This window comes from Bombina bombina, chromosome 11, assembly GCF_027579735.1.
Source record: "Bombina bombina isolate aBomBom1 chromosome 11, aBomBom1.pri, whole genome shotgun sequence".
Classification (NCBI taxonomy): domain Eukaryota; kingdom Metazoa; phylum Chordata; class Amphibia; order Anura; family Bombinatoridae; genus Bombina; species Bombina bombina.
This window is the reverse complement of record NC_069509.1, coordinates 58,541,252-58,568,416: the sequence shown is the minus strand read 5'-3', so window position 1 is coordinate 58,568,416 and position 27,165 is coordinate 58,541,252. Positions and strand designations below refer to the sequence as shown.

Here is a 27,165-nt window from a genome sequence, read left to right as displayed (position 1 = left end):
ACAGAGTGACTCTCTCTGCATCGGTGGGTTAAAAAAGGTATTGCAGTGATGCCTCAATATCAAGGCATTACTGCAATACCTTGAAAGCCCGAGGACGTGTCAGGCATGTCCTTGGTTCTTAACTGACACTTTTTGTAGGACGTGTCTGACACATCCCTGGTCGTTAAGAGGTTAAACAAGCTGATTTGTCCTGCTAGCTGTATGTAGGTCACAATACACTTATTTCTTTACTATGGCATGGAGAGTCCACGATGTCATTTCAATTACTAGTGGGATATTCAACTCCTGGCCAGCAGGAGGAGAAAAAGAGCATCCTAGCAAAGCTGTTAAGTGTAACTTCCCTTACCCATAATCCCCAGTCATTCTCTTTGCCTCTGTCAATGGAGGATGTGCGAAGATGGTGTCTGAAGATATTTAACCCTTTTATGGGTACTTTTCCCTGCAAGCAAGGATTGGGGTCTAGATGTGTCCACATCAATCTCTTTAGTAAGAGTAGTAGTGACTTTTAGCAGTTAGAAGGCGGCGAGGTAGTCTTTGTTTTACTTCTAACAAGTTTGCTACCCTTTTGCAGAAAGCCAGGGTTGGTTACTCTGTTCTTTCTTTTACTACAGGTCCATGACAGGGAGTGCAGTGCCTGTCACACCTAAGTAGCTGCTATCTGCCCTGTAGCTGGATCCACAGGTAAGTGACTTTTCCTTCTAGGTACTGAAGGACAGCACTTCAGAGGTTAACCCTTTTTTTTTTTAAATTCTTTTATTAAACCAGTTCACAGGACATAAGAGAAAAAATGACATACATTTCATTTCCAAAAAACAGATGACAAATTAGGAAATGTTAATACAGAAACAATAAGTAAATACATAAACCACCGAAAAATAAGAGGAAACCACATGTCTTCCAAGAATTAATCTCAATTCGAAAGGTTACCCTGATTTCAAAGTTTCCAACACAAGTACAGGGCAATTCCTGTATATATTATCCCAATATCTTGTGGTACTATCATGCCTGTGAACCAATAGGTTAACCCTTAAGTGGATCACTTCTGGGACATAGTTATCCTATTTGGTTTATGGGTACTTATTTGGGTCAGCTTTATTGGCATATGAGTCAATTAAATTGAACTCCTCAGGCACTTTATATGTATGAGACAATAAAAGAGACTTAAAGGGACATAAAACCCACATTTTTTCTTCCAGGATTCAGATAGAGCACACACTTTTAAACAACTTTCCAATTTACTTATGTTATCAAATATTCTTAGTTTTCTTGTTATCCTTTGTTGAAAAGCAAGGATATAAGCTCAGAAGTGTGCACATGTCTGCAGAACTATATGGCAGCAGTTTTGCAACAATGTTATACATTGGCAGGAGCACTAGATGGTAGCACTATTTCCTGTCTTGTAGTGCTTCCGGCACGTGTGCGCTACCTACCTAGGTATCTCTTCAACAAAGAATATAATGAGAAGGAAGCAAATTTGATAATAGAAGTAAATTGGAAACTTTTTTTAAACTGTTTTTTTCTATCTGAATAATTAAAGAAATATTTTGGTTTTAATGTCCCTTTAACCCTTTGAGTGCTAATGACGGCTCTGAGCCGTCACAGAGTTTCCCACTCTGGTGCTAATGACGGCTCAGAGCCGTCACTAGCACTCTCCCACCTTGAGGGAGATCTGGGGGCTCCCACCTGCTCCTACCCCGGCGATTGTGCCTGTAGAGTGACAGGCATCGCCGGGGGAATCACGTTTTGCGCGGTGACGTCACTTTATTAACAATTTGCCAATACAAAGTATAGGGAAAGGGGGCATGCTGCTTAGAAGCTTGTATCTCAGACCCCCAAGACCCACCATTGGAAAGGTAATCACCTAACCTTTCCAATGGTGTAAGTCAATTTAAATTTAAATTAAATCAGCTTAGCACCCAGGTGGGAAAGTGCTTAGCACTCAAAGGGTTAAGGGTTCATTTTCCCTAATTACTTGGCGGAAGGTATCTAAGGGGTTTTACTTGTCCCCTTATGTATTACTATGAAAGGCTTGTCAGTCAGTAATAGTTAGGATGGCTGTTTATGAAACTGTAGTATAGTTTTTAGTGGGGTTGTTTTTTCCAGTTTGTTGCCCTTCCGTTTGGTCTTGCCACAGCTCCCACTATATTCAGAAAGGTTTTGGGAGCCCTATTGGCATTGATCAGATCCAAGGGAATTGCTGTGGCGCCTTATCTAGACGACATCTTGGTTCAGGCGTCTTTTCAACTAGCAAAATCTCATACAGAGATATTGTTGTCTTTTCTATGTTTCCACGGGTGGAAGGTCTTCTTGCTTCTTGCCTTTCCCACCAGTCTGCTTTTCGTCCATCAGTGGCTCAATGCATGGAGGTGATTGGTCTGATGGTGGCTTCCAGGGACATCATTCCTTTTGCTCAGTTCCATCTGTGACTGCTGCAGCTTTGCATGCTCCGTCAATGAAAAGGAGGCCATTCAGATTTATCACAGAGGATAAATCTAGCCCTCCTAACAAGAGACTCTCTCTTGTGGTGTATTTCACAGGAACATCTGTCTCGGGTCACTTACCTCCTGAGACCTTCCTGGGTGATTGTGACTACAGACGCCAGCCTGTCAGGCTGGGGAGCTATTTTTGGGGTTCTCTGAAAGCTCAGGGCCTGTGGTCTTTGGAAGAGTCTTCTCTTCCCATAAACATCTTGGAGTTAAGAGCAATCTTCAATGCCTTGACAGCTTGGCCTCAATTATCTTTAGTCCGGTTTATCAGATTCCAGTCGGACAACATCACCTCAGTGGCTTACATCAACCACCAGGGAGGAACTCTGAGTTTCTTGGCCATGAAGGAGGGGATTCGCATTCTGCAGTGGGCGGAAGCTCACGATTATCTCCTATCTGCCATCCATATTCCAGGAGTGGACAATAAAGCAGATTTTCTGAGCAGATAGATTTTCATCCTGGGGAGTGGGCTCTCCATCCGGAAGTGTTCTCCAGGATAGCCCTCAGGTGGGGAGTTCCGGAGTTGGATCTGATGGTGTCTTGTCAAAACGCCAAGCTTGCAAAGTACGGCTCATGGTCAAGAGATCCTCAGGCCGCCCTGATAGATGCTCTGGCGGTCCCTTGGGATTTCGGCTAGCATACTTGTTTCCTCCGTTTGCTCTCCTTCCACGAGTCATTGCTCGTTTCAAGCAGGAGAGAGCATCTGTGATTCTAGTAGCTCCTGCCTGGCCTCGCAGGATGTGGTTTGCGGATCTGGTGAAGATGTCATCTCTTCCACCTTGGAGGTTACCACTGAGGAAGGACCTTCTCATTCAGAGTCCATTCCTCTATCCAAATCTAGATTCTCTGAAGCTGACTGCTTGGAGATTGAAGGCCTAGTCCTGTCTAGACGCGATTTTTAGGAGGCAGTCATTGATACTCGTAAACCTGTTACTTGTAGGATTTACCACAAGATATGGTGTTAATACCTTTTTTGGTGTGAAGCTAAAGCTTTTTCTTGGAGTGGGTAAGGATTCCCAGAATGTTATCTTTTCTTCAGGATGGCCTGGAAAAAGTTTTGTCAGTCAGTACTCTGAAAGGTCAGACTTCTGCACTGTCTATCCTTTTGCACAAACGTCTGGAAGAATTACCAGGTGCTCAAGCTTTTGTTCAGGCCCTGGTCAGAATCAGGCCTGTGTTTAAACCTGTTGCTCCTCCTTGGAGCCTTAACCTAGTTCTAAAAGATTTGCAGCAGGCTCCATTTGAGCCTATGCATGTTGTTGATATAAAGTTGTTATCTTGGAAGGTTTTGTTTCCCCTTGCTATTTCTTCCTCTCGCAGAGTTTCTGAGCTTTCAGGTCTGCAGTGTGATTCCCCTACCTTATTTTTCATGCAGATAATGCGGTCCTTCGTACTAAATTGGGGTTTCTCCCTATGGTGGTGTCGGATCGAAACATTAATCAGGAAATTGATGTTCCTTCTTTTTGTCCTAATCCTTCTTCTCATAAGGAACGTCTTTTGCATAACTTGGATGTTGTGCGTGCTCTAAAATTTTACTTACAAGCTACTACAGATTTTCGGCAATCTTCTGCCCTGTTTGTTGTTTTCTCTGGAAAGCGTAAGGGTCAGAAGACCACTTCTACTACTCGTTCCCTCTGGTTAAAAAGTATGATTCGTTTTGCTTATGAGACTGCTGGACAGCAGCCACCTGAGAGAATTACGGCTCATTCCACTAGGGTTATCTCCTCATCTTGGGCTTTCAAAAATGAAGCTTCTGTGGAACAGATTTGTAAGGCGGCAACATGGTCCTCTTTGCATACTTTTTCCTATTTCTACAAATTTGATACTTTTGCCTCGGGTGAGGCCTCTTTTGGGAGAAAAGTTCTTCAAGCGGTGGCACCTTCTGTTTAGGTCCTTCTGCCTTGTTCTCTCTCCCTGTTCATTCCGTTTCCTCTAGCTTGGGTATTGGTTCACACTAGTAATTGGAATGACGTTGTGGACTCTCCATGCCATAGGAAAGAAAACAAAATGTATGCTTACCTGATGAATTTCTTTCTTTCCAGGCATGGAGAGTGTAAGACCCCACCCTCTTTTTTCATTATAATTTAGCAGTTTTTTTGAGTAAACTTCAGGCACCTTTTCACCCTTGTGTTTCTTCTTTTTCCATTTTCTTTCGGCTGAGTGACTGGCGATTATGGGTAAGGGAAGTTGCACTTAACAGCTTTGCTGGGGTGCTCTTTGCCTCCTCCTGCTGGCCAGGAGTTAAATATCCCACTAGTAATTGGAATGACGTCGTGGACTCTCCATGCCCGGAAAGAAAGAAATTTATCAGGCAAGCTTAAATTTTGTTTTTAACTAACAGTGAAGTCTTATATACTCAAACATAGACAAAAGCAAGTTAAATAGCAGTGAAAACATTTCAGTTTTATTTGGAATTGATGCAAACTGAGCCTTTATATCAGCCGCAGGGGTTCTTCAGTTGCCTTCTCTCTTCCATGTGAAATGTTGTATCATAGAGATCTTCATTGCTTTCTATGGAAGGCATCTCTCATATCTCTTGGATTTCCAGGTTCCTCCCCTTTTCTTAGAAAATTGAGTGAGTTCTGCCCCTGTTTTGATTTAAGTAAAAGACATGCAAAGTACAATCTAATTTTATAAAAGATATATATATATATATATATATATATATATATATATACTGTGTATATATATCCCAAAAATAGTGCAAAATTTAAATGTAGTAAAATGTGTGTGTGTGTGTGTGTGTGTGTATATATATATATATATATATATATATATATATATATATATATATATATATATATATATATATATATATATATATATATATATATATATCCCAAAAACAGTGCAAAATTTAAATGCAGTAAAATGTGTGTGTGTGTATATGTATATATATATATATACTGTATATATATATATATATATCCCAAAAACAGTGCAAAATTTAAATGCAGTAAAATAGAAAGCAAAACATGTAAATGCAGCAGAACTGTAATGTCATGCAGTGCTATATTGCACTGGGTTTGTCTCTCCTTCATATACAGAAATGCAGGAAACGCCCCTTAGAGAAGTAAAGCAAAATCTGAATTTTTAATATTTCACTAGGGATCTCGCAGTGGTGGAGGATCATTTTAGAATATCTCACCAGACCGGAGAGGTTTTGAATATCAAGGCCTCTGTCTCTCTTCCTTCTCCCTCTTCTAAAATATTACAGAGATATATTTAGAAATAGTTCTGTTTACATACTCTCTAGTCACTAAGTGTTAACAAATTATGGGTACGTTTACATTTTCTGCTGCCCTTTAAATGGATAGCTTGTCACTGGACAAATGTGAGGTCAGAGTGAAGCCCCCTCTCTCAGGAAACTCCTGACAACTGCTGGCCGAGCTGTGGAAAGTACTGCAGGAGGAAGTGGTCAGATTGATTGTGCCGTGCAAGTTTTGTCTGGCAGTGCGGGATTGCCGACACTCAGCAGCTGTGTCTGTTGGGGAGCGGGGAGGGGTTGGAAACAACATTAACTGAGGTTGAAAGCTGAAGGATCATAGGTTTAACTGCCATTCAGGAACCACAAAACCAACATTCAAAAGTCTAAAGTGTGACACAATTGTAAATACTGGACTTTATAGCTTTGAGTTAGCGTTGGAATTCTAGGACTGCAGAATAAGATGCCTAAGAGGAAGGAGAGGGATGCACCACTGAATCACAGTGTATCAGAAAGTGCTTCTTACAACCTTTGCACTTTGTATTTGTCAAGTAACAATATAAATATACACTGACATGTCTCTGTTGTCCACAGCACACGTTCTGTCGGAGATGTGCCTTGACTTCCGGTAAGTGTCTCTCATTTACAAGCAGCTTTGTTTTGGCTGGATTCACAGATTCCCTTCCTCCACATCTCTCTCTGTCATTTATCACAAACATGATGTTTTTACATTATCTAAATTATAATCTCAGTCATATGTGAAAAGAACCAGTTCAGCTGATCGCCTTATCTAGTGTTCTAGAACGGCTGAGTGTTAATATGTTACTAAATTAAAAAGAAAAGTCCCCCTCAGAGAACTCAAGGGCATTAAGTAAAACTTTAATTTGCATAATACACACACTACACGCATGCTACACACACATTACACACATACTACACATTACACACACAAATTCACACTACTCATTACACATACACACACACAGTACACACACACACACAAATTCACAATACACGTTACACAAACACTACATATTGCACAAACTTTACACACACACACACTACACATTATACACACAAACACACTACACATTATACACACAAACACACTACACATTATACACACAAACACACGTACACAAACTCTACACACACAGTACACATCACACACACACAGAATACACATTACACACATACACTCTACACACACAGTACACATTACACACACACACACTACACATTATACACACACTACACATTATACACACACTCTACACACACATTACATGCAAACACACAGTACACATTACACACACATTACACGTACACACACCCTACACATTACAAACACTATACACATTACAAACACTATACACATTACACACACTATACACATTACACACACTACACATTACATGCACACAACATTCTACACACACTACACATTACACACACACACTACACATTACACGCACACACACACACTACACATTACAAACACACAACACTACACACACACACTACACGTTACACATACACTAAATATTGCACAACATAAATCTATATGAGCCTCTAGCTCATATATATGGCGAATATATAGGCATTGCATGGGAGAAACCTGTGTTATAATGGGAAAAAATCACCAGGAATTTCTAATGATCTAAGCAATATCCACCAGCTACATGAACTTTTTTACACATGCCTAACTCGCCACCCTTTCAGTGGCAAGATTAGCAATTGTAAGAAATTACTGCATTTACGGTGATTTCTAGTTTGCATATAGAACCGTTTTTATATTTACTGAACACACATTATACGTTGTGTAAACATGCTTTAGAAATATGCCCCCTCCACATTGCTAAGATCCGCATTCACTGGTTATGTGCTACCTTATGGAAGGCACATCCTCATTCATCTGTACAGCAACGGTCCGCCCACTTTTTTATAACATTTTGCCCAGTAGGTGATATGCGAGATTGGCTAGATTGAAATGAACATTTCTCGTGGACCTGTCAATCATTAGAATATCGGACCCTTAGAGAGAACAATGGAAAATTAAAATTTTATTATCTCTCTATCCCACCACCCGTTGGGAGTGTAATTTCTTCTAAACCACCATGTTTATATAGCTTTTCTATTACCAGTACTTAAAGGGACAGTAAATACATAATTAGACATTCATGATTTAGACAGAGCATACAATTTTAAACAACTTTCCAATTTACTTCTATTATTTAATTTGCTTCCTTCTCTTGTTATCCTTTGCTGAAAAGTTTATGTAGGAAGGCACAGGAGCAGCAAAGAACCTAGGTTCTAGCTGCTGATTGGTGGCTGCATATATATACCAATTTTCATTGGCTCACCCCATGTGTTCTGTTAGAAACCAGTAGTGCATTGCTGCGCCTTCAACAAATGATACCAAGACAATGAAGGAAATTTGATAATAGCAGTAAACTAGTTGTATAAAATTTTACGTTCTACCTATATCATGAAAGAAAAATTTAGAGTTTCATATCCCTTTAAGTATTGAAATATTTAACATAGATAGGGATACACTGGGTAAAAACAGATATTTCCAATGTCAAAATAGAGGTAAATGAGGCATTTATAAACTGGTAAATGAATCATTCTAACATATTAAAGGAGCAGAAAAAAATCTCAGTATGCTGTCCATTTACTATTTATTTTTCTATATATTTTACTTTTCTTCTTAAAAGGAAAGAGTCCACAGCTGCATTCATTACTTTTGGGAATTCAGAACCTGGCCACCAGGAGGAGGCAAAGACACCCCAGCCAAAGGCTTAAATACTCCTCCCACTTCCCTCATCCCTCAGTCATTCTTTGCTTCTCATCACAGGAGGTTGGCAGAGAAGTGTCAGAAGTTTGAGATAGTCTCTTATGGATGTTAGTACTCTTCGCAGTGGGACTGGAGTTTTAAGTAATCCTGTCAGCCTCTCAGTGAGAGCATGGATGAAAGTTAGAGATGCAAGGAGAGTTTTCCTGCGAACCCATCCCAACTCATATTAACAGCTCCTTTGGTAATCAACGTTGACGAGTTTCGCTGCCTACCTTTCTTCACTCAAGTCCATGTCAGAAGCGAGGCTACTATCTGTCACACTTGAAGGGTCGTGTTCCTGTTCCACGGCGTAGATTCCGGTAAGAACGTTTAATTTTATTTCAATATGTGAATGTAATGTTAACGAAACAAGGTAGGGTCCCAGTGGGACTCCTTTTATCTTAATAAGGAATCATGGGATTAATATCTCCTGAGGGGGGTTATTGAACAGGGGGGACTTTTAATCATGTTTGTTATATGGTTCTATCTGCAAATGTGTAGCTTTGCTTCGGCTTACAGCCTTTACGGAGCATAACGGCCTTCTTTTAATGACGCAATCTTTCCAGATTACATGCCCTTTTGTGACTGGCACGGTGCACCTCGTGACGGGTGCGTTTACGTTGTTTTTCACTTCCGTATGCTGACTGTGTGCGACCGAGAGAGTCTAGCTCGTGGGTTGTCTGGTTCACAGGAGGTGGTGAGTGCCTCAGCCATTGGGGGTGTCAAAGGGTGCCAGTTAGTTTTATCTTTTCGTAATCCCAAGATTATGGATGATTCTGATATGCGCGACACGGATGCCTCCGATACAGAGGATGTGTCTTGTGATGAATATGAAATAGCCCGGGTAATTAATGCCTATCAGTTATGTTCCGGGTGCCGTTCTAGAGTACTCTCTTCTCCTGAGTCTGGGAGCTTAGAGTGCGTTGAGCCATCCACCTCCGAGGTTTCTATGACCCGTGAGGAACGTGCCCAAGACTTTTTCCCGGTTACGCACGCAGGTGTCCCTATTGCCTTCACTCCTTCTCCGGAAAGTGACTTGTTTCTGCCAGAGGTTACGGCACAGTTCCACATGGCCATTTCTATGGCACTGACTCATTTATATCTCCCAAGTGAAGTATTTCTCCGATACTGTCCGTGCTCCGTTAACCTAGGCCCATCGAGCGTGGGATCGCCCGATTCAGTTCGGCCTTCTGGGGAAACCTTGGCCCCTGAGGCTTCAGGGGCCCCAATCTCGGAGCCGAGGTCTCCAGTAGATTCGGCGAGGAATGATTTTGCCTTCCTTTATAGGCTGGCTCGCCTTAGGGTTCTTTTAAGACCTGTTTTGGCAATGTTAGAGGATCCCAGTCCTATTGGACAGAGGTATCCAAGGCCTTAGAAGTTGGATGGCAAAATAATTATGATGTTAGGGGATGAAGCCAATCTCCTTATCGTCTTCATTTTATTTTCTATATGTTTTTCGGTTCCTTTTCTGAGCTTGTGTGAATGTGACCTCTACTCGGCTGGTCCTGTTGTCGCTCTCATTCACCTTGGGCGTTCACCCGATGGGTGCTGCCTTTCATTTTATTTTTGATCTGGATGGATGTGTTTAATTTGTTTTTCCTTGAGCTCAGGTCTGTTAGATTTATTTTTATAGTTTTTCTTTGGAACCGATACTTGCGACTCGTGGTCGCGTGGGCACTCCCTCGGGAGTTGCGCACTTGTTGAATATTAGAATTTTCGTTCTAGCTCATTTATCGATCACATTTTTTTGGACCTTGAACAGTTCCAGTGTGCTCTTATACCAGGCTGGTACTGGTTGGGCGCTTTTTCTGCTGTTACCAGGGTTCATGTCACCTTCGTGGAGCTGAGAAACCTCTAGGCCTATTCTATGGACTCCGGGCTCGGATCCTACTGATGTATGAGGCCTGTGGTTTATATGCAACGTCTCCAGATAGAGGGTTGTGCGTATCACTCTAAGGGTGGTCGATTCAGGCTACTCGCCTGGGCTACGATTCTGCTTCTGCAGACGACTCTAGGTTCTTCAGGTCCTCGAGACTTAGAATCGTTATTTCCTTTAAATGGAAGTTGGGAGATGTGTGTGACCTGTTTGGTCTCATGTGCCGGGTGATTAACGTTTGGTTTTCAATCGAGGTTCTTCCGGACGCTGACTCGTTATTCTAATGCGCTCCTTCTTGCGATGGTGGAGCTTCATCCTTCCCTACTTTTGGGGGGCATCGTCTGGTTGGGTGTGCGGGTATGGTTTTCTCTATTCCGAGTCATGTTACTCTGAGGTGGTGTGCAGGAATTCCCTGCCTTCTGTGGGAGTTGCAACTCCAACGTTTGCCTGCTCAAGGTGGTTTTCCTTGAATAATAGCTTTTTCAAGCTCTCTGACTGTCGTCTCTGTGGATGGGTGTGGACGGTTCGGTTCTCACTTGAAGTTGTGGTCCCATGAGCCTTCTTCGTTGGGACTGGGGCTCCGTGAGAGATGCCTTTGTGACTGTGGCTCAGGCTTTAGGCCTTTCTGATGGGCCCCTACCTGTCTTCTGGTGCATTCACGATGTTCCTGTAGACTCTGTGATAGGGTTTTTTTTCCGTTCATTCCCTTCTCTTTCAGATTAAGGTTTGGGTTCTCTGAGTTCGGAATTACCTTAGTATCGGGGAGTCCTGGGGGTCCTTGGTCCTGCCTTGCAGGGTTTTTTTCCTTCCTGTTTTTCAGGTTCCTGGGAGGGGAGCTGTGATGCAGTATATGGTTCCTCCATTCCCGCAGCAGGAGACTGAGGGTTTTGCTCCCGTGGGGGCTTCTACTACGTGTATCCAATATATGGATGCTGAGGCTTTTGTCAACGACTGCATGTAGGGGGTCTCGTACCCGAGCACAATGTTTCTTTGACTCGCGGTAGCATGCCGTATGTAGCAGCGGTCTAACTGGATTTTGTTCCTCGTTGATCCTCTCTTCTCTCCTGTAGTCTGGGACTCTTGTCTTCGGTCTTTTGACTAGCCTTTGGGCTGGGACCGTTATCCCGGACGGAAGGTTAGGGATCGGTTACTCTACGCAGTGTTGACCGTTTCTGCTGTTGGCCCTTTCCTTGAGGGAGGACTTTGGATGTCCTTCTTTCTACCGGCGTCTGGTGCCGGGAGGGGGGCGCTTCTTGGAGCCGCTAGCGGTGGGCTGTACACCCTTGGAGCTTGACAGCTATCTCAGCATACTATTGCACTGTGGCTACTCTGCACTGTAGCAAACGGAGAGTTGCAAGTTCGATCCCCGGTGAGGTCTACTCAGCCTTCCTTCTTCGAGGTTGATAAGATGAGCAGCACCTTGAGTCCCTTAACGGGGATTAGCCGTGCTTACAAGAACATTCCTGTTTCACTGGAACCATCCACAGTGATTTGCTTAGTGATGATGTATCCAGTTACAGATACTTGCTTTTTTCTGGATGCTAACTTGCTTGATGTGCCTTTAGGAGGTTTTGAGTTAGCGATAGGGTCAGCCTTCCTTTTAGAGGCTGGTCTTTGAGAGTTCCTGTTCAGGCGTTTTGAGTTTCTCTGCAAGAGCTCTGTTTTAGCTGCTGGGATATTTATCCTATTCCTGCTGTCTCTGCCTATCTAGCCTCCAAATCTAGATATGTTATGGAGTATTGGGGGACTCATGAATTTCCTGGAGTACCTTAGGGTTTGGTATGGGATTGGTGGACACGAGGGGTTCCTCAAGTCCTTTTGAGGACATATTCCTTGTGTATGGATCCTTCTTTTTGTGTCCTTGTGTTTTAGGGAGTATATCTCCCTGGGCATTGCCTTTGTAAAGACAACCATGGGTTGCTTTTAGGTGTTGAGTTGGAAAAGTTCCTTTGGATTTCCTGGTCTCAGGTTCCCTGTTGGGGGGGGCAGATGTGGTCGTTATCTTTAGCTGGGTACCTTCTTGGATGTCGTGTCCCGTGGGGTGGGCGCTTCAGAAGTTGTTTGGACCTGACGGACTCTGGGTCTGAGTGGTCTCTAGTTCGGCTGTGCCGGTGGTGTAACTGATGTGCTGCAGTTACCTGGGCTCGGGTTTTTCTCCGTGTCATTTGTACTTAATTTTTATTTTTTGGGTGTTGAGTAATTCAGGCTGTGGTGCCTTTTGTACCCACCTGTTATTGCATTAAGTGTCCTCTAGGTTGGGTATTGTTTTCCCAAAAGTAATGAATGCAGCTGTGGACTTTTCCCTTTTAAGAAGAAAAACATAAATTATGCTTACCTGATAATTTAATTTTCTTCTGAAGGGAAGAGTCCACAGCTCCCGCCCGTGTTTTTATCTCTATGAGTCAGCTGTAATTTTTTTATTCTTCTGGCACCTTTTTTCACCCTGATATTTATCCTACTGTTCCTTGTTCCCTTGGCAGAATGACTGGGGGATGAGGAAAGTTGGGGAGGTATTTAAGCCTTTGGCTGGGGTGTCTTTGCCTCCTCCTGGTGGCCAGGTTCTGAATTCCCAAAAGTAATGAATGCAGCTGTGGACTCTTCCCTTCAGAAGAAAATGAAATTATCAGGTAAGCATAACTTATGTTTTTGTTCTAACTAAGTGATGCTGGGAGATTGGATGACATCCTGTTGCTTATGATATTTTCAGTAGTAGTTTAGAAAGAAGATTCATCTATATAAAGGCTTTCAGCAACTGTTTGTGAATATACAGTTACAACTTATTAACCTTAAAGCATATTTACATATTCACGTGCACCATGTTTGCTGTTTTTTTTTTGTTTATTTCTAAGGATAGGGCAGTAATGGATAGTTTTTTAGTTGTCTTTGCCCCAGACATATTAGTTTTGGTTTTACAAATGATTGGAAGATGTAACTATGTTTTTTTCACACAATATTATATTCAAGTTTTCTTTCCATTCCAGAAAAGTGCCCGGTGGATAATGCCAAACTGACAGTGGTAGTGAATAACATTGCAGTTGCCGAACAAATAGGAGAACTTTTTATTCATTGTAAATATGGCTGCCGCCCTTCTGCCAATGGGAAGCCAGTTACTTTTGAAGTGGATCCCCGCGGTTGCCCCTTCACCATTAAATTAAGTGCCAGAAAGTAAGTTACCTCTCAGTTTTTGATTTTATAATTGGTAGTCAATATAATGACATAAATAATTAAAGGGGACAGTGTAGACCTTAGTCATCTTAAAGTCTTACTTTTATGCTAAGCTGCAAATATCATCTTGCACCCTTTCTATATCATGCAGCAGTAACAGTAAAAAAATTTTTTTAAATTAATATTATTTCTGGTCACTTTGAAATGGCTGCCAAGCTCCACCCACTGATGACATCACAATCTGGGCTAGTAATTTTTTAAAACATTTTTTTTTATTTCTTAGTTCTCTGTCTTATGGGCAGAGTGGAGCACTATTTTGCTTGCATGCTAACTCCGCTAAAAGTAAACTTTTTGCGTCCATCAGGTAGTGCTGGTATTACAAAGTTGAAAGTAAAAAGTTGTTGCTCATATTCCAATGTTCTTAACATAGAAGACTATGTTCTGTTTATTCATAAATATATATTTCTATATACAGTCGTATGCAAAAGTTTAGGCACCCCTGACAATTTCCATGATTTATAAATAATTGGGTGTTTGGATCAGCAATTTAATTTTGATCTATCAAATAACTGAAGAACACAGTAATATTTCAGTAGTGACAGGTGCATAAATTTTGGCACCCTTGTCATTTTGTTGATTTGAATACCGGTAACTACCTAGCACTAATTAATTGGAACACACAATTGGTTTGGTGAGCCCATTAAACCTTGAACTTCATAAACAGGTGCATCCAATCATGACAAAAGGTGCACTTATATATGTCTGTATGTGTGTACATATGTATTTGTGTGTTTATGTGTGTTTATATGTGTATATATGTCTGTAAATACATATATAAATACATATGTACACATATTATTACATATGTACACAAATAAATACATATATATACACATACATAGATACACATACATAAATACATATGTACACGCATATAACCATATATTTATTTACATACATATACATTTTTAGACATGTATGACTATGTTAAAGCCCTCTGCCTGACTTTTTTTTTCTAACACCTGAGACCTCATATCTTTGAGCCTTTATAACTTTTTTGTGCAATATTTTTTTTAAATAATATTTATTAGATGGTGTTGTTATGAGTGTAATTGTTTTGTGTAATTTATTTGTGATGTGTTTTGTGACACTTTTTAGTGTCTGAGGTCACAGTAATCATTCTAGCATAAATCGCGATTGTGCTTACACGTTTGCATTTACTTTCAACTTGTAATACGAGCGCAATTTAACTTGTGCGCAAACAAACGTGAAAGCCATATATTGCTTGTGCGCAAACAATAGCACGACACTCATAATCTTTACCCCTCCTTTGCTTATGTGCGTTCTGTTTTGCAGGGACCATGAAGCCAGCTGTGATTACCGACCGGTCCGTTGTCCTAATAACCCCAATTGCCCCCCTTTGCTAAAAATGAACCTGGAAGCCCATCTGAAAGAGTGCGAGCACATCAAGTGTCCACATTCAAAATATGGGTAAGGGGACCTGAATCCTTTAACTCTGAGTGTAGAAGAATTAGTTTTTGCAATGGTTGATGTTCTGGATTTTAAAGGGACATTACACACTAGAAAGAATGATGTAATCAAAGCGAAGATTAGAATGAGAATAATAAGCAGATCTAATTAAAATATATATTAGCATCCGCTGGTTGGTGCATGCATTTTTGTGCACAACCTCTTAAGTTCTGCTTAGCCCTGGTTGGTGCGTGCATTCTTGTGCACAAGTTTTCAAGTTGTGCTTAGCCGCTGGTGGGTGCATGCATTCTTGTGCACAAGCTCTCAAGTTGTGCTTAGCCGCTGGTTGGTGCATGCATTCTTGTGCACAAGCTCTCAAGTTGTGCTTAGCCGCTGGTTGGTGCATGCATTCTTGTGCACAAGCTCTCAAGTCGTGCTTAGTCTCTGGTTGGTGCGTGCATTCTTGTGCACAAGCTTAATTGACAGGCAAGCAAGTGCACTTTTTGTATGCACCAGTCAGCAACTGTTAGGATTCATAGGTTTGTTCTGGTCACAGGCACTAGATACTAGATGTGTGTATTTGTATCCTTTGTGAGGATCGAAACGAGGAAGTAAGGAGCTGCTTGTTCCCTTTGGATATTTTTGTAGCCGGATTAATTCCTGTAAAAGATCCCGACTCTAAGATCTGGATTTGGCGAAGAAAATATCCGAAGAGAGCGGCTCCTTACGGATGATCCAAATGCACCACATGTACTAGATACAGTTCTTGGATTTAAAAAACAAAACCAAACACTTGTTAATGAAAAGTGTTACATTTGATATATATCTAACCCCGCATTTGTAATATATGTACATTTGTATGCATTGTTTCACATTGTCTGTTTAAGGTAACCGTACACAAATGAAGGTATCTGCTGGACCAATAGCAGCGTATTCCTTTTTTTTTTTTTTAGTAATTTACCAAAAATAACTAAAAAATTCCTTTTCTTCCAGGTGCACGTTCATTGGGAACCAGGATACGTATGAGACGCACCTAGAGACGTGCAAATTTGAGGGTCTGAAGGAGTTCTTACAGCAAACAGATGACCGGTTCCATGAAATGCAGGTCGCTATGGCTCAGAAGGACCAAGAGATCGCCTTCCTACGCTCCATGCTGGGGAAGCTCTCTGAGAAAATCGACCAGGTTGAGAAAAGCCTGGAGTTAAAGTTCGGTAGGAAATGGTGCTGCTTCACTTTGTAACAGTAACATCACACAACCAGATGTTGAATATTTTACTTCTTTCTTAAAGGGACAGTCTAGTCAAAAATAAACTTTCATGATTCAGATAGGTCATGTCATTTTAAACAACTTTTCAATTTAGTTTTATCATCAAATTTGCTTTGTTTTCGTTGTATTCTTTGTTGAAAGTTAAACCTAGGTAGGCTCATATGCTAATATCTAAGCCCTTAAGTCTGCCTCTTTTCGCAGTGCATTTTGACAGTTTTTCGCAGCTAGACACTGCTAGTCCATGTGTGCCATATAGATAACAATATGCTCAATCAAAACGCAAGTAAGGGGGCAGTCTTAAGAGGTTTAGATACAAGGTAATAACAGAGTTAAAAAGTATATTAATATAATCATGTTGGTTACACCAAACTGGGGAAGGGGTAATTAAGGGATTATCTATTATTTTAAACAATAAAAATTCTGGAGTAGACTGTCCCTTTTAAAGGGACATTAAACCCACACTTTTTCTTTCATGATTCAGATAGAGAATACCATTTTAAACAACTTTCTAATTTACTTCTATTATCTAATTTACTTCATTCTCTTGATATTCTTTCCTGAAAAGCACATCTAGATAGGCTGAGTAGCTTCTGATTGGTGGCTGCACATAAATGCCTCGTGATTGGCTCACCCGTGTGCATTGCTATTTCTTTAACTAAGGATATCTAAAGAATAAAGCAAATTTGATAATAGAAGTAAATTGGAATGTTGTTTAAAATTGTATTCTCTGTCTGAATTATGAAAGCACTTTTTTGGGTTTAATGTCCCTTTAAGGAAAAAAATTCTATTAATCCTATAAAACAAAAGTATTAAAGCTAAAAAGCTATTTAAATAAACAAATGCAATAGTATCATGTGTGTATTTCCTGCTTATATGTTGATTGGCTGATAGGTACTTTAAGTCAGTGCTCATTGGCTCATAAGTACTTCCAGGTTATGCTCATGTTTAATAATAATAGATATTAGAGCTATTGTTGAGTAGAGAGTCCCTTTAAAGGGCCATTGTAGTTGAACAATTACATTCTCTAATCTGCATGTATAGTCCTTGGTCTATTGTATATTTAACCCCCACAAGGAGGTTAAATACACAGTAGATGTATCGCTCAGGAACCACAATGCACTGCTGGTCCTAAGCTGAACTTGCCACTGATCCTGTTAGCAGCACTAGTTGCAATGTAGCCACCAATCAACAAGCGCTATGCAGGGTGATTTTCAATAAAAAAATAACAAGGGTGCTTTTCAAATAAAGATACCAAGAGAATGAAGAAAAATTGCTAATAGGAGTAAATTAGAAAGTTGCTTAAAATTGAAAGAAAACAATTGGGTTTCATGTCTCTTTAATTTTTGAAAATGCTATAAATTGCCCAAACAAACTCTTTGATTTGCAGGTTACAGATTGTGTGGCCTTTCTAGGGAGCATAGGATAATCTGTGTAGGCCATGATACATTATAAGCACCTTGGACTTTTTTTTTTTTATAAAGTTTAATCTGAAGAAAAGCTCTGCTGGCTGCAGCCAATTCAAGGTCTATAGACTTAGGAGATGAAAGCCATAACTGGCTGATGCAGCCTTTATAGGACCATTAAATACAGTAAAGCCGCATTATCAACACATACATAATAAAAAGACAATGCAATAGCACGTGCACCTGAATATTAAATAAGCAGAGTTTTTTCTTTCAACAAATTTCAAAATTGACTTCTTTATCATGTGACAGCCATTAGCCAATCACAGACTTGTACACTTTGAAATCTTGCACATGCTCAGTAGTAGCTGGTGCCTCAGAAAGTGTGCATGTTAAAAGGCTGAGCACAATATGGTAATTTGGGAAATTGCTTAAAACTACATTCTGTATCTGAATCATGAAAATTTAATATTGACTTTAGTGTCTTTTTAAAGAGCCATACATGTAATTTCTATCTATGGGCAGTATATGTCTGAAATGATATATTGCACAAGGTCTGTATGCAAATCAAACTGTTTTGTTTGCCAAATTTGTATTGTTTTGTAATCTAGAGATAAAGGGGCCGAATCGGAGCTTGATGCCCCTGTTTCCGCGCAGCGGTTATGAAGCAGCGGTCTTAAGACCGCTGCTCCATAACTGGTCCGCTGCCTCTGGGGCTATGGTCTTCAATCCGCCCGATCCTATACAAAGTGTTTTACTGTTTAGAATTAAACATTTTATGTCACTTTCACTGGCGCATTAGAGGAAAGTGTCTCAAGAATATGTGTAAATAGATAAAATAAGGGACTCAGTAAGAAGGTTTGACAAATACTGGATGCTTGTTTTCATTCTGGAGTACAAATGGAAAATCTCAAAAAATGTTATCTTGTAGAGATTGAGTTGACTCCATTAAACTTAATGCATCAGTTCCTTCAAAACAGTAGTGGGCAGCTGGCGGCCCTTGAGCTATATTGGGCCCTCTGCACTCGTTTTTTTTCAAAATATCAGCTGTGATTTTGCTTCCCGTATTGTTTTGTTCCAGTTACTTTGCAAAGCTAGTTACTGATCACAGATGTAATCAATTAGTAATGATCTACTGTGCATATTAATAAACTAATCTTTGCAGTTTCACTAAGTAATTAAGTCAGGTCTACCGTGTCACCGTACAGCCCTGGGCTTTCGGCACTAGATATTAGCTCTTTAGCTTGCTTAGACTGATAATTATATCTCTTGTCATTTTGTCCCTACTTAATGTTGTATCTTTTATCCCTTTTCTTTTACAGACGTTTTGGATGAAAACCAAAGCAAGCTGAGTGAAGACTTAATGGAGTTCCGCAGGGATGCGTCAATGCTGAATGTAAGTGCTGCTGAAATATGTAGGTGTGATCTATCACTGAGTATTCTGCATCACCTGACACTTTACATTTGACTTTTTTCCTGTCTTACAGGATGAGTTGTCTCATATCAACGCACGGCTGAATATGGGAATATTGGGCTGTAAGTATACTGTGTACGGCAATATGAGCAAGTTAGTAATAGGTGCATTGTCATATAGTGATATATACCTGTATACCATACTAAGTTACTGCTCTGGCCAGGTGTTTAGGAGATCAGGTTGGCTTCATCCATTAGGCGGTAGACGTGGTCATAATGATGATTATTAGACAAACGAAAGCTGCAACAACCTGTGCGTTAGTCCGTCTCATTGTTCATTTATTATTAATACAGGGAGAGAGGAGATTTGGTTTAGAAGATTACTTGTTTTCTCTAATTACCTTTCCCCAAAACATGTTTTAGGTGCAATGCCACATATTTGTCTCACTGCTATGCTGGTAGAACAATTTAGCTTTTTTCCCCCATGTTTAGTGTTTAGATGAAGATTTAAAAAAATCCTCTCTCTCTTTATAAAAAAAACAAAACAGCCCTTTTGGGTTGAACCATTAAGGGACAGTGGGCAGATTTCCTCCTTGCCTCCCTGGTTTGTACGTTATTCTGTGCTTGTTTTCACGAATGCTCTACCTATATCATATTCTTTAATAAATGGTTCCTAGCAGTCACCAGCCGAGGAACTAAGAAAAAAACACAACATGGGTAGAAAAACCAAGAACATTAATACTGAACACTGATGGCATTTATGGTGGTCCTAAGGTGATATAAATAATGTAGCGTTAGCCTTGTTATGCTTTATCACTGTTCTAACACAAAGCAAGTTGTTTCATTCTGATTATTAACTGAAATCGCAATAAGTACTAAACCTTCAGACGTTGTGTTGTCACTCACTTTTATCCTCTTTTTTTTTTTTTTTTTTTCTTTTTCACCCACAGCGTATGACCCTCAGCAGATATTTAAGTGCAAGGGTACATTTGTGGGGCATCAAGGTCCTGTGTGGTGTTTGTGTGTCTACTCCATCGGGGACCTGCTATTTAGTGGGTCATCAGACAAAACTATAAAGGTGAGAATATTTTACGTCTGGATTTACGTACTTTTTATGTGGCCTTCTGCACGCACAAAGTAGAAAATGTTTATTTTTTCTTTTTACCATTAAAGTAATATAAAAGTAACTACAGCATCGAGTTTTAGTATGGGGAGGTTAGTTTATCTGGTTCTAGTGAGCGCACAATTTTTTGTTACATTGAAAAGTGAATTACCCCACTGTTCTCTTGTCCGAAGGACAGACGGGTATGAAACGCTAATCCTATACAGAAGGGTTTAAACCATTATATTCACTCTTTTGTAACCATATAAGTCATTGTTGCAGTGTTGAACTAAGCAGACATGCAGACACTCTCACTAAAAGCAACTCAACTAGATTGACTGCAATAGTCACATATTACAATAGTAAAATGCATTAGTGCAACCATGTGTTTAAACCCTTAATGCTTAGTGACTTATAAGCAGGACCAGCTTGTCAGCGGCTCAGCATTGGGAGATCTAAAGGTTCTACTAATATATGATGTGCTGTCATCCTAAGCCTAGATTTAGAGGTGACCGTTACACTGTGACAATGACCCGCACTTCACTCTGCTCTGTTTCCTCCAGGTGTGGGACACCTGCACAACCTACAAATGCCAAAAGACTCTGGAGGGACACGACGGTATAGTCCTGGCTCTCTGCATTCAAGGGTGAGCTGTAGAACCTACCATCTTTTTAGCCTTATGAAATAAGATCAGATTCTGATGCTCCTTAATCCTGACAGTGGCAAATATATTTATTAAGTGCATTTTGGCTTGAGATCAGCCTGGTTAATGCCAGCGCTACTATCTATCTATCTATCTATCTATCTATATATTGTACTATATATGCCACTTGACTACCTATACAGCATTGGGGTGCCAATCTGTTTTATTCAATATTTGATTAATATATTGTTATTTATTTATTATATTACTGCTGTTTTGAGCACTCAATACACCCCTCATGCACACACACTACTTATATCTTCCTCACTGTACATCTACCCCCTCCTCTGTTGTCTTTTGCAACTATTTTTATCCTCATACAATATTTCCCTCTGTTATCTTCTCTTCACCTTAAAGGGACAGTATACACCAATTTTCTTCTTAAAATGGAAGAGTCCACAGCTGCATTCTTTACGTTTGGGAATTCAGAACCTGACCACCAGGAGGAGGCAAAGGCTTAAATACCTCCCCCACTTCCCTCATCCTCCAGTCATTCTTTTCCTCTCGTCACAGGAGGTTGGCAGAGAAGTGTACAGAAGTTCGAGATAGTCTCTTATGGAGGGTAGTATTCTTCGCAATGGGACTGGAGTTTTAAGTAATCCTGTCAGCTTCTCAGTTAGAGCATGGATGAAAGTTAGAGTCCGGAGATGCAGGAAGAGTTTTCCTGTGAACCCATCCCGACTCATATTAACAGTTCCTTTGGTAATCAGCGTTGATGAGTTTCACTGCCTACCTTTTTTCACTCAAGTCCATGTCAGAAGCGAGGCTACTATCTGTCACACTTGAAGGGCCGTGTTCCTATTCCACGGCATAGATTCCGGTAAGAACGTTTAATTTTATTTCGATATGTGAATGTAATGTTAACGAAACAAGGTAGGGTCCCAGTGGGACTCCTTTTATCTTAATAAGGAATCATGGGATTAATATCTCCTGAGGGGGGTTATTGAACAGGGGGGACTTTTAATCATGTTTGTTATATGGTTCTATCTGCAAATGTGTAGCTTTACTTAGGCTCACGGCCTTTACAAAACATAACGGCCTTCTTTTAATGACGTGATCTTTCCAGATTTTGCACACTTTTGTGACTGGCACGGTGCATGTGGTTACGTTGTTTTTCACTTCCGTATGCTGACTGTGTGCGACCGAGAGAGTCTAGCTCGTGGGTTGTCTGGTTCACAGAAGGTGGTGAGTTCCCCAGCCATTGGGGTGTCAGAGGATGCCAGTTAGTTTTATCTTTTTGTAATCCCAAGATTATTGAGGATTCTGATATGCGCGACACGGATGCCTCCAATACAGAGGATGTGTCTTGTGATGAATATGAAATGGCCCGGGTAATTAATGCCCATCAGTTATGTTCCGGGTGCTGTTCTAGAGTACTCTCTTCTCCTGAGTCTGGGAGCTTAGAGTGCGTTGATCCATCCGCCTCCGAGGTTTCTATGTCCCGTGAGGCGCGTGCCTAAGACCCTTTCACGGCTACGCACGCAGGTGTCCCTATTGCCTTCACTCCTTCTCCAGAGAGTGGCTTGTTTCCGTCGGAGGTTACGGCACGGTTCCCCATGGCCATTTCTATGGCGCTGTCTTATTTATATCTCCAAAGTGAAATATTTCTCCGATACTGTCCGTGCTCTGTTAACCTAGGTCCATCGAGCGTGGGATTGCCCGATTCAGTTCGGCCTTCTGGGGAAACGTTGGCCCCTGACGCTTCAGGGGCCCCAATCTCGGAGCCGAGGTCTCCAGCAGATTTGGCGAGAGATGATTTTGCCTTTGGTTATAGGCTGGCTCGCCTTAGGGTTCTTTTAAGACATGTTATGGCAATGTAAGAGGATCCCAGTCCTAGTGGGCAGAGGGATCCGAGGTCTTAGAAGTTGGATGGCGAAATGGATATGACGTAAGGGGATGAAGCAAATCTCCTTATCATCTTCATTTTATTTTCTATATGTTTTTCAGTTCCTTTTCTGAGCTTGGGTGAATGGGACCTCTACTCGGCTGGTCCTGCTGTCGTTCTCATTCACCTTGGGCGTTCACCCGATGGGTGCTGCCTTTTCATTTTATTTTTGATCCGGATGGATGTGTTTAATTTGTTTTTCCTTGAGCTCAGGTCTGTTAGATTTTGGTTTATAGTTTTTCTTTTGAACCGATACTTGTGACTCGTGGTCACGTAGGCAATCCCTCGGGAGTTGCACACTTGTTGAATATTAGAATTTTCATTTCTAGTTCATTTATCGATCCTTCGGGACAAAGTTTCTTGGACCTTAAACAGTTCCAGAGTGCTCTTATACCAGGCTGGTACTGGTCGGGCGCTTTTTCAGCTGTTACCAGGGTTCATGTCACCTTTGTGGTGCTGAGGGTACCTCTAGGCCTATTCTATGGACTCTGGGCTTGGATCCTACTGATGTATGAGGCCTGTGGTTTATATGCAACTTCTCCGGACGGAGGGTTGTGCGTATCACTCTAAGGGTGGTCGATTCGGGCTACTCGTCTGGGCTATGATTCTGCTTCTAAAAAAAGCAGACAACTCTAGGTTCTTCAGGTCCCCAAGACTTAGAACCGTTATTTCCTGGGAGATGTGTGTGACCTGTTTGGTCTGATGTGCCGGGTGATTAACGTTTGGTTTTCACTCAAAGTTCTTCCGGACGCTGACTCGTTAGCCTAATGCGCTCTTTCTTGTGATGGCAGAGTTTCATCCTTCCACACTTTTGGAGGGGATCGTCTGGTCGGATGTGCCGGCATGGTTTTCTCTGTTCTGAGTCATGTTACTCTGAGAGGTGGTGTGCAGGAGTTCCCTGCCTTCTGTGGGAGTTGCAACTCCAACGTTTGCCTGCTCAAGGTAGTTTTTCTTGAATAATAGCTTTTTCAAACTCTCTGACTGTTTTATTTCAGCTAATACCCTCGGTCGGACTACGGTCTTTGCCGTTCGGGTATGTTGCGTCTTCAATGTTACGCTAGCCTTGGGGCTTGTCCGTAGCGGTATCGAGGTTGGGTCAGACAGTTGTCCCTTTTTTCTAGATACTTAGTTTGGAGTTTCGTGGTTGATGCCTTCCATTACTTCTCTGAGATGGCGAGCAGGGCCCTGGATTATCATTTCCTTAGGGTATTGATGTTACCCTTCCTGGGTATAATGTGTTCCCGCTTGCCTACGAGATTTCTTGCAATTCATTTCACTGGATGCTGATTCTCAGACTTTTTAGGAGTCCTTCGTGACTCTTGAGTTTGAGGCTATCTAGATCGCCAGATCTACGGACTTTAGAGGTGTGCTCCTCCTTGGAGGAGGCAGTTAGGGTTCTCTCTGAGATTGGATTTTTTCATTGTCCATTGTCGAGAACCCTGGCCTGGTCTTCGTCTCTCTGTGGATGGGTGTGGACGTTTCGGTTCTCACTTGAAGTTGTGGTCCCGTGAGCACTCTTTGTTGGGGCTGGGGCTCTGTGAGAGATGCCTTTGTGACTGTGGCTCAGGCTTTAGGCCTTTATGATGGGCCCCTACCTGTCTTCTGGTGCATTCACAATGTTCCTGTAGACTCCAGGTGCTTTTCAACTGGGTTGGTGATGTGACCGAGGGGTCTCTTTCAGAGTAGGGTTTGGGTTCTCCAGGTTCGGAATTACCTTAGTATCGTGGAGTCCTGGGGGTCCTTGGTCCTGCCTTGCAGAGTTTTTTTCCCTTCCTGTTTTTCAGGTTCCTGGGAGGGAAGCTGTGGTGCAGTGTATAGTTTCTCCGTTCCCGCAGCAGGAGACTGAGGGTTTTGCTCCTGTTGGGTCTTCTACGTGTATCCAATATATGGATGCTGAGGCTTTTGGGGGACTTCTTCCCTTGGGAAGTGAGCCCTTTTTTGTCCACGACTGCGTGTAGGGGGTCTCGTACCCGAGCACAATGTTTCCTTGACTCACGGTAGCATGCCGTTTGTAGCAGCTGTCTAACAGGGGATTTGTTCCTTGTTGATCCTCTCTTCTCTCCTGTAGTCTGGGACTCTTGTCCTCAGTCTTTTGACAAGCCTTTGGGCTGGGACCGTTATCCCGAAGGGAAGGTTAGGGATCGGTTACTCTACGCAGTTTTGACCGTTTTCTGCTGTTGGCCCGTTCCTTGAGAATGGACTTTGGATGTCCTCCTATATACCGGCGTCTGGTGCCGGGAGGGGGCGCTTCTTGGAGAGGGCTGTACGCCCTTGGAGCTGGACAGCTAGCTCAGCATACTATTGCACTGTGGCTACTCTGCACTGTAGCAAACCGAAGGTTGCAAGTTCGATCCCCGGCAAGGTCTACTCAGCCTTCCTTCTTGATAAGATGAGCAGCCGCTTGAGTCCCTTAAGGGGGGATTAGCCGTGCTTTACAAGAACATTCATGTTTTACTGGAACCATCCACAGCGATTTGCTTAGTGATGGTGTATCCAGTTACAGCTACTTGCTTTTGTCTGGATGCTAACTAGCTTGACGCGCCTTTAAGTGGTTTTGAGTTAGCGATAGGGTCAGCCTTCCTTTTAGAGGCTGGTCTTTAAGAGTTCCTGTTCATACATTTTGAGTTTCTCTGCGACAGCACTGTTCTAGCTGCTGGGATATTTATCCTGTTCCTGCTGTCTCCGCATCGGGGGACTCATGAATTTCCTGGAGTGCCTTAGGGTATGGTATGGGATTGGGGGACATGAAGGGTTCCTCAAGTCCTTTTTTGAGGACATGTTCCCTGTGTATGGATCCTTCTTTCTCCAACATTGGTGTGTCCGGTCCACGGCGTCATCCTTACTTGTGGGATATTCTCTTCCCCAACAGGAAATGGCAAAGAGTCCCAGCAAAGCTGGTCACATGATCCCTCCTAGGCTCCGCCCACCCCAGTCATTCTCTTTGCCGTTGCACAGGCAACATCTCCACGGAGATGGTTAAGAGTTTTTTGGTGTTTAAATGTAGTTTTATTCTTCTATCAAGTGTTTGTTATTTTAAAATAGTGCTGGTATGTACTATTTACTCTGAAACAGAAAAGGATGAAGATTTCTGTTTGTAAGAGGAAGATGATTTTAGCAGACAGTAACTGAAATCAATTGCTGTTTCCACACAGGACTGTTGAGATGAAGTAACTTCAGTTGGGGGAAACAGTTAGCAGTCTTTTCTGCTTAAGGTATGACTAGCCATATTTCTAACAAGACCATGTAATGCTGGAAGGCTGTCATTTCCCCTCATGGGGACCAGTAAGCCATTTTCTTAGTTAAACATAAAAGAATAAAGGGCTTCAAAAAGGGCTTAAAAACTGGTAGACATTTTTCTGGGCTAAAACAATTGCTTTACTAGGCATATTATGCAGATTACTAACTAATTATTGGTATTATAATCTTGGGGAACGTTTAGAAAAACGGCAGGCACTGTGTTGGACACCTTTTTCAGATGGGGGCCTTTCTAGTTATAGACAGTGCCTCATTCTGGGACTGTATAGGGGTTAAATGTAAAAACGGCTCCGGTTCCGTTAATTTAAGGGTTAAAGCTCTGAAATTTGGTGTGCAATACTTTTAATGCTTTAAGACACTGTGGTGAAATTTTGGTGAATTTTGAACAATTCCTTCATACTTTTTCACATATTCAGTAATAAAGTGTTTTCAGTTTGAAATTTAAAGTGACAGTAACGGTTTTATTTTAAAAAGTTTTTTGTGCTTTGTTGACAAGTTTAAGCCTGTTTAACATGTCTGTACCATCAGATAAGCTATGTTCTATATGTATGAAAGCCAATGTGTCTCCCCATTTAAATTTATGTGATAATTGTGCCATAGTGTCCAAACAAAGTAAGGACAGTATTGCAACAGATAATGATATTGCCCAAGATGATTCCTTAAAATGAGGGGAGTAAACATGATACTACATCATCCCCTACTGTGTCTACACCAGTTATGCCCACACAGGAGGCCCCTAGTACATCTAGTGCGCCAATACTTATTACCATGTAACAATTAACGGCTGTAATGGATAACTCCATAGCAAATCTTTTATCCAAAATGCCTACTTATCAGAGAAAGCGCGATTGCTCTGTTTTAAACACTGAAGAGCAAGAGGACGCTGATGATAACTGTTCTGACATACCCTCACACCAATCTCAAGGGGCCATGAGGGAGGTTTTGTCTGATGGAGAAATTTCAGATTCAGGAAAAATTTCTCATCAAGCTGAACCTGATGTTGTGACATTTAAATTTAAATTAGAACATCTCCGCGCACTGCTTAAGGAGGTGTTATCTACTCTGGATGATTGTGACAATTTGGTCATTCCAGAGAAAT

General features: G+C 41.5%; 1 protein-coding gene across 3 annotated transcripts in view; it reads left to right on the top strand.

Moving 5' to 3' along the window:
* Positions 1–27,165, top strand: part of TRAF7 (TNF receptor associated factor 7) — a 123,630-nt gene that overhangs the window by 60,979 nt on the left and 35,486 nt on the right. For all 3 annotated transcript variants that reach the window (XM_053694417.1, XM_053694419.1, XM_053694418.1), the window contains exons 7-14: positions 6,286–6,319; positions 13,385–13,568; positions 14,925–15,059; positions 16,032–16,249; positions 19,031–19,104; positions 19,196–19,244; positions 20,072–20,199; positions 20,787–20,869. In XM_053694417.1, the coding sequence (XP_053550392.1) occupies positions 6,286–6,319; positions 13,385–13,568; positions 14,925–15,059; positions 16,032–16,249; positions 19,031–19,104; positions 19,196–19,244; positions 20,072–20,199; positions 20,787–20,869 (905 nt within the window). The remainder of the gene's footprint in view (positions 1–6,285; positions 6,320–13,384; positions 13,569–14,924; positions 15,060–16,031; positions 16,250–19,030; positions 19,105–19,195; positions 19,245–20,071; positions 20,200–20,786; positions 20,870–27,165) is intronic.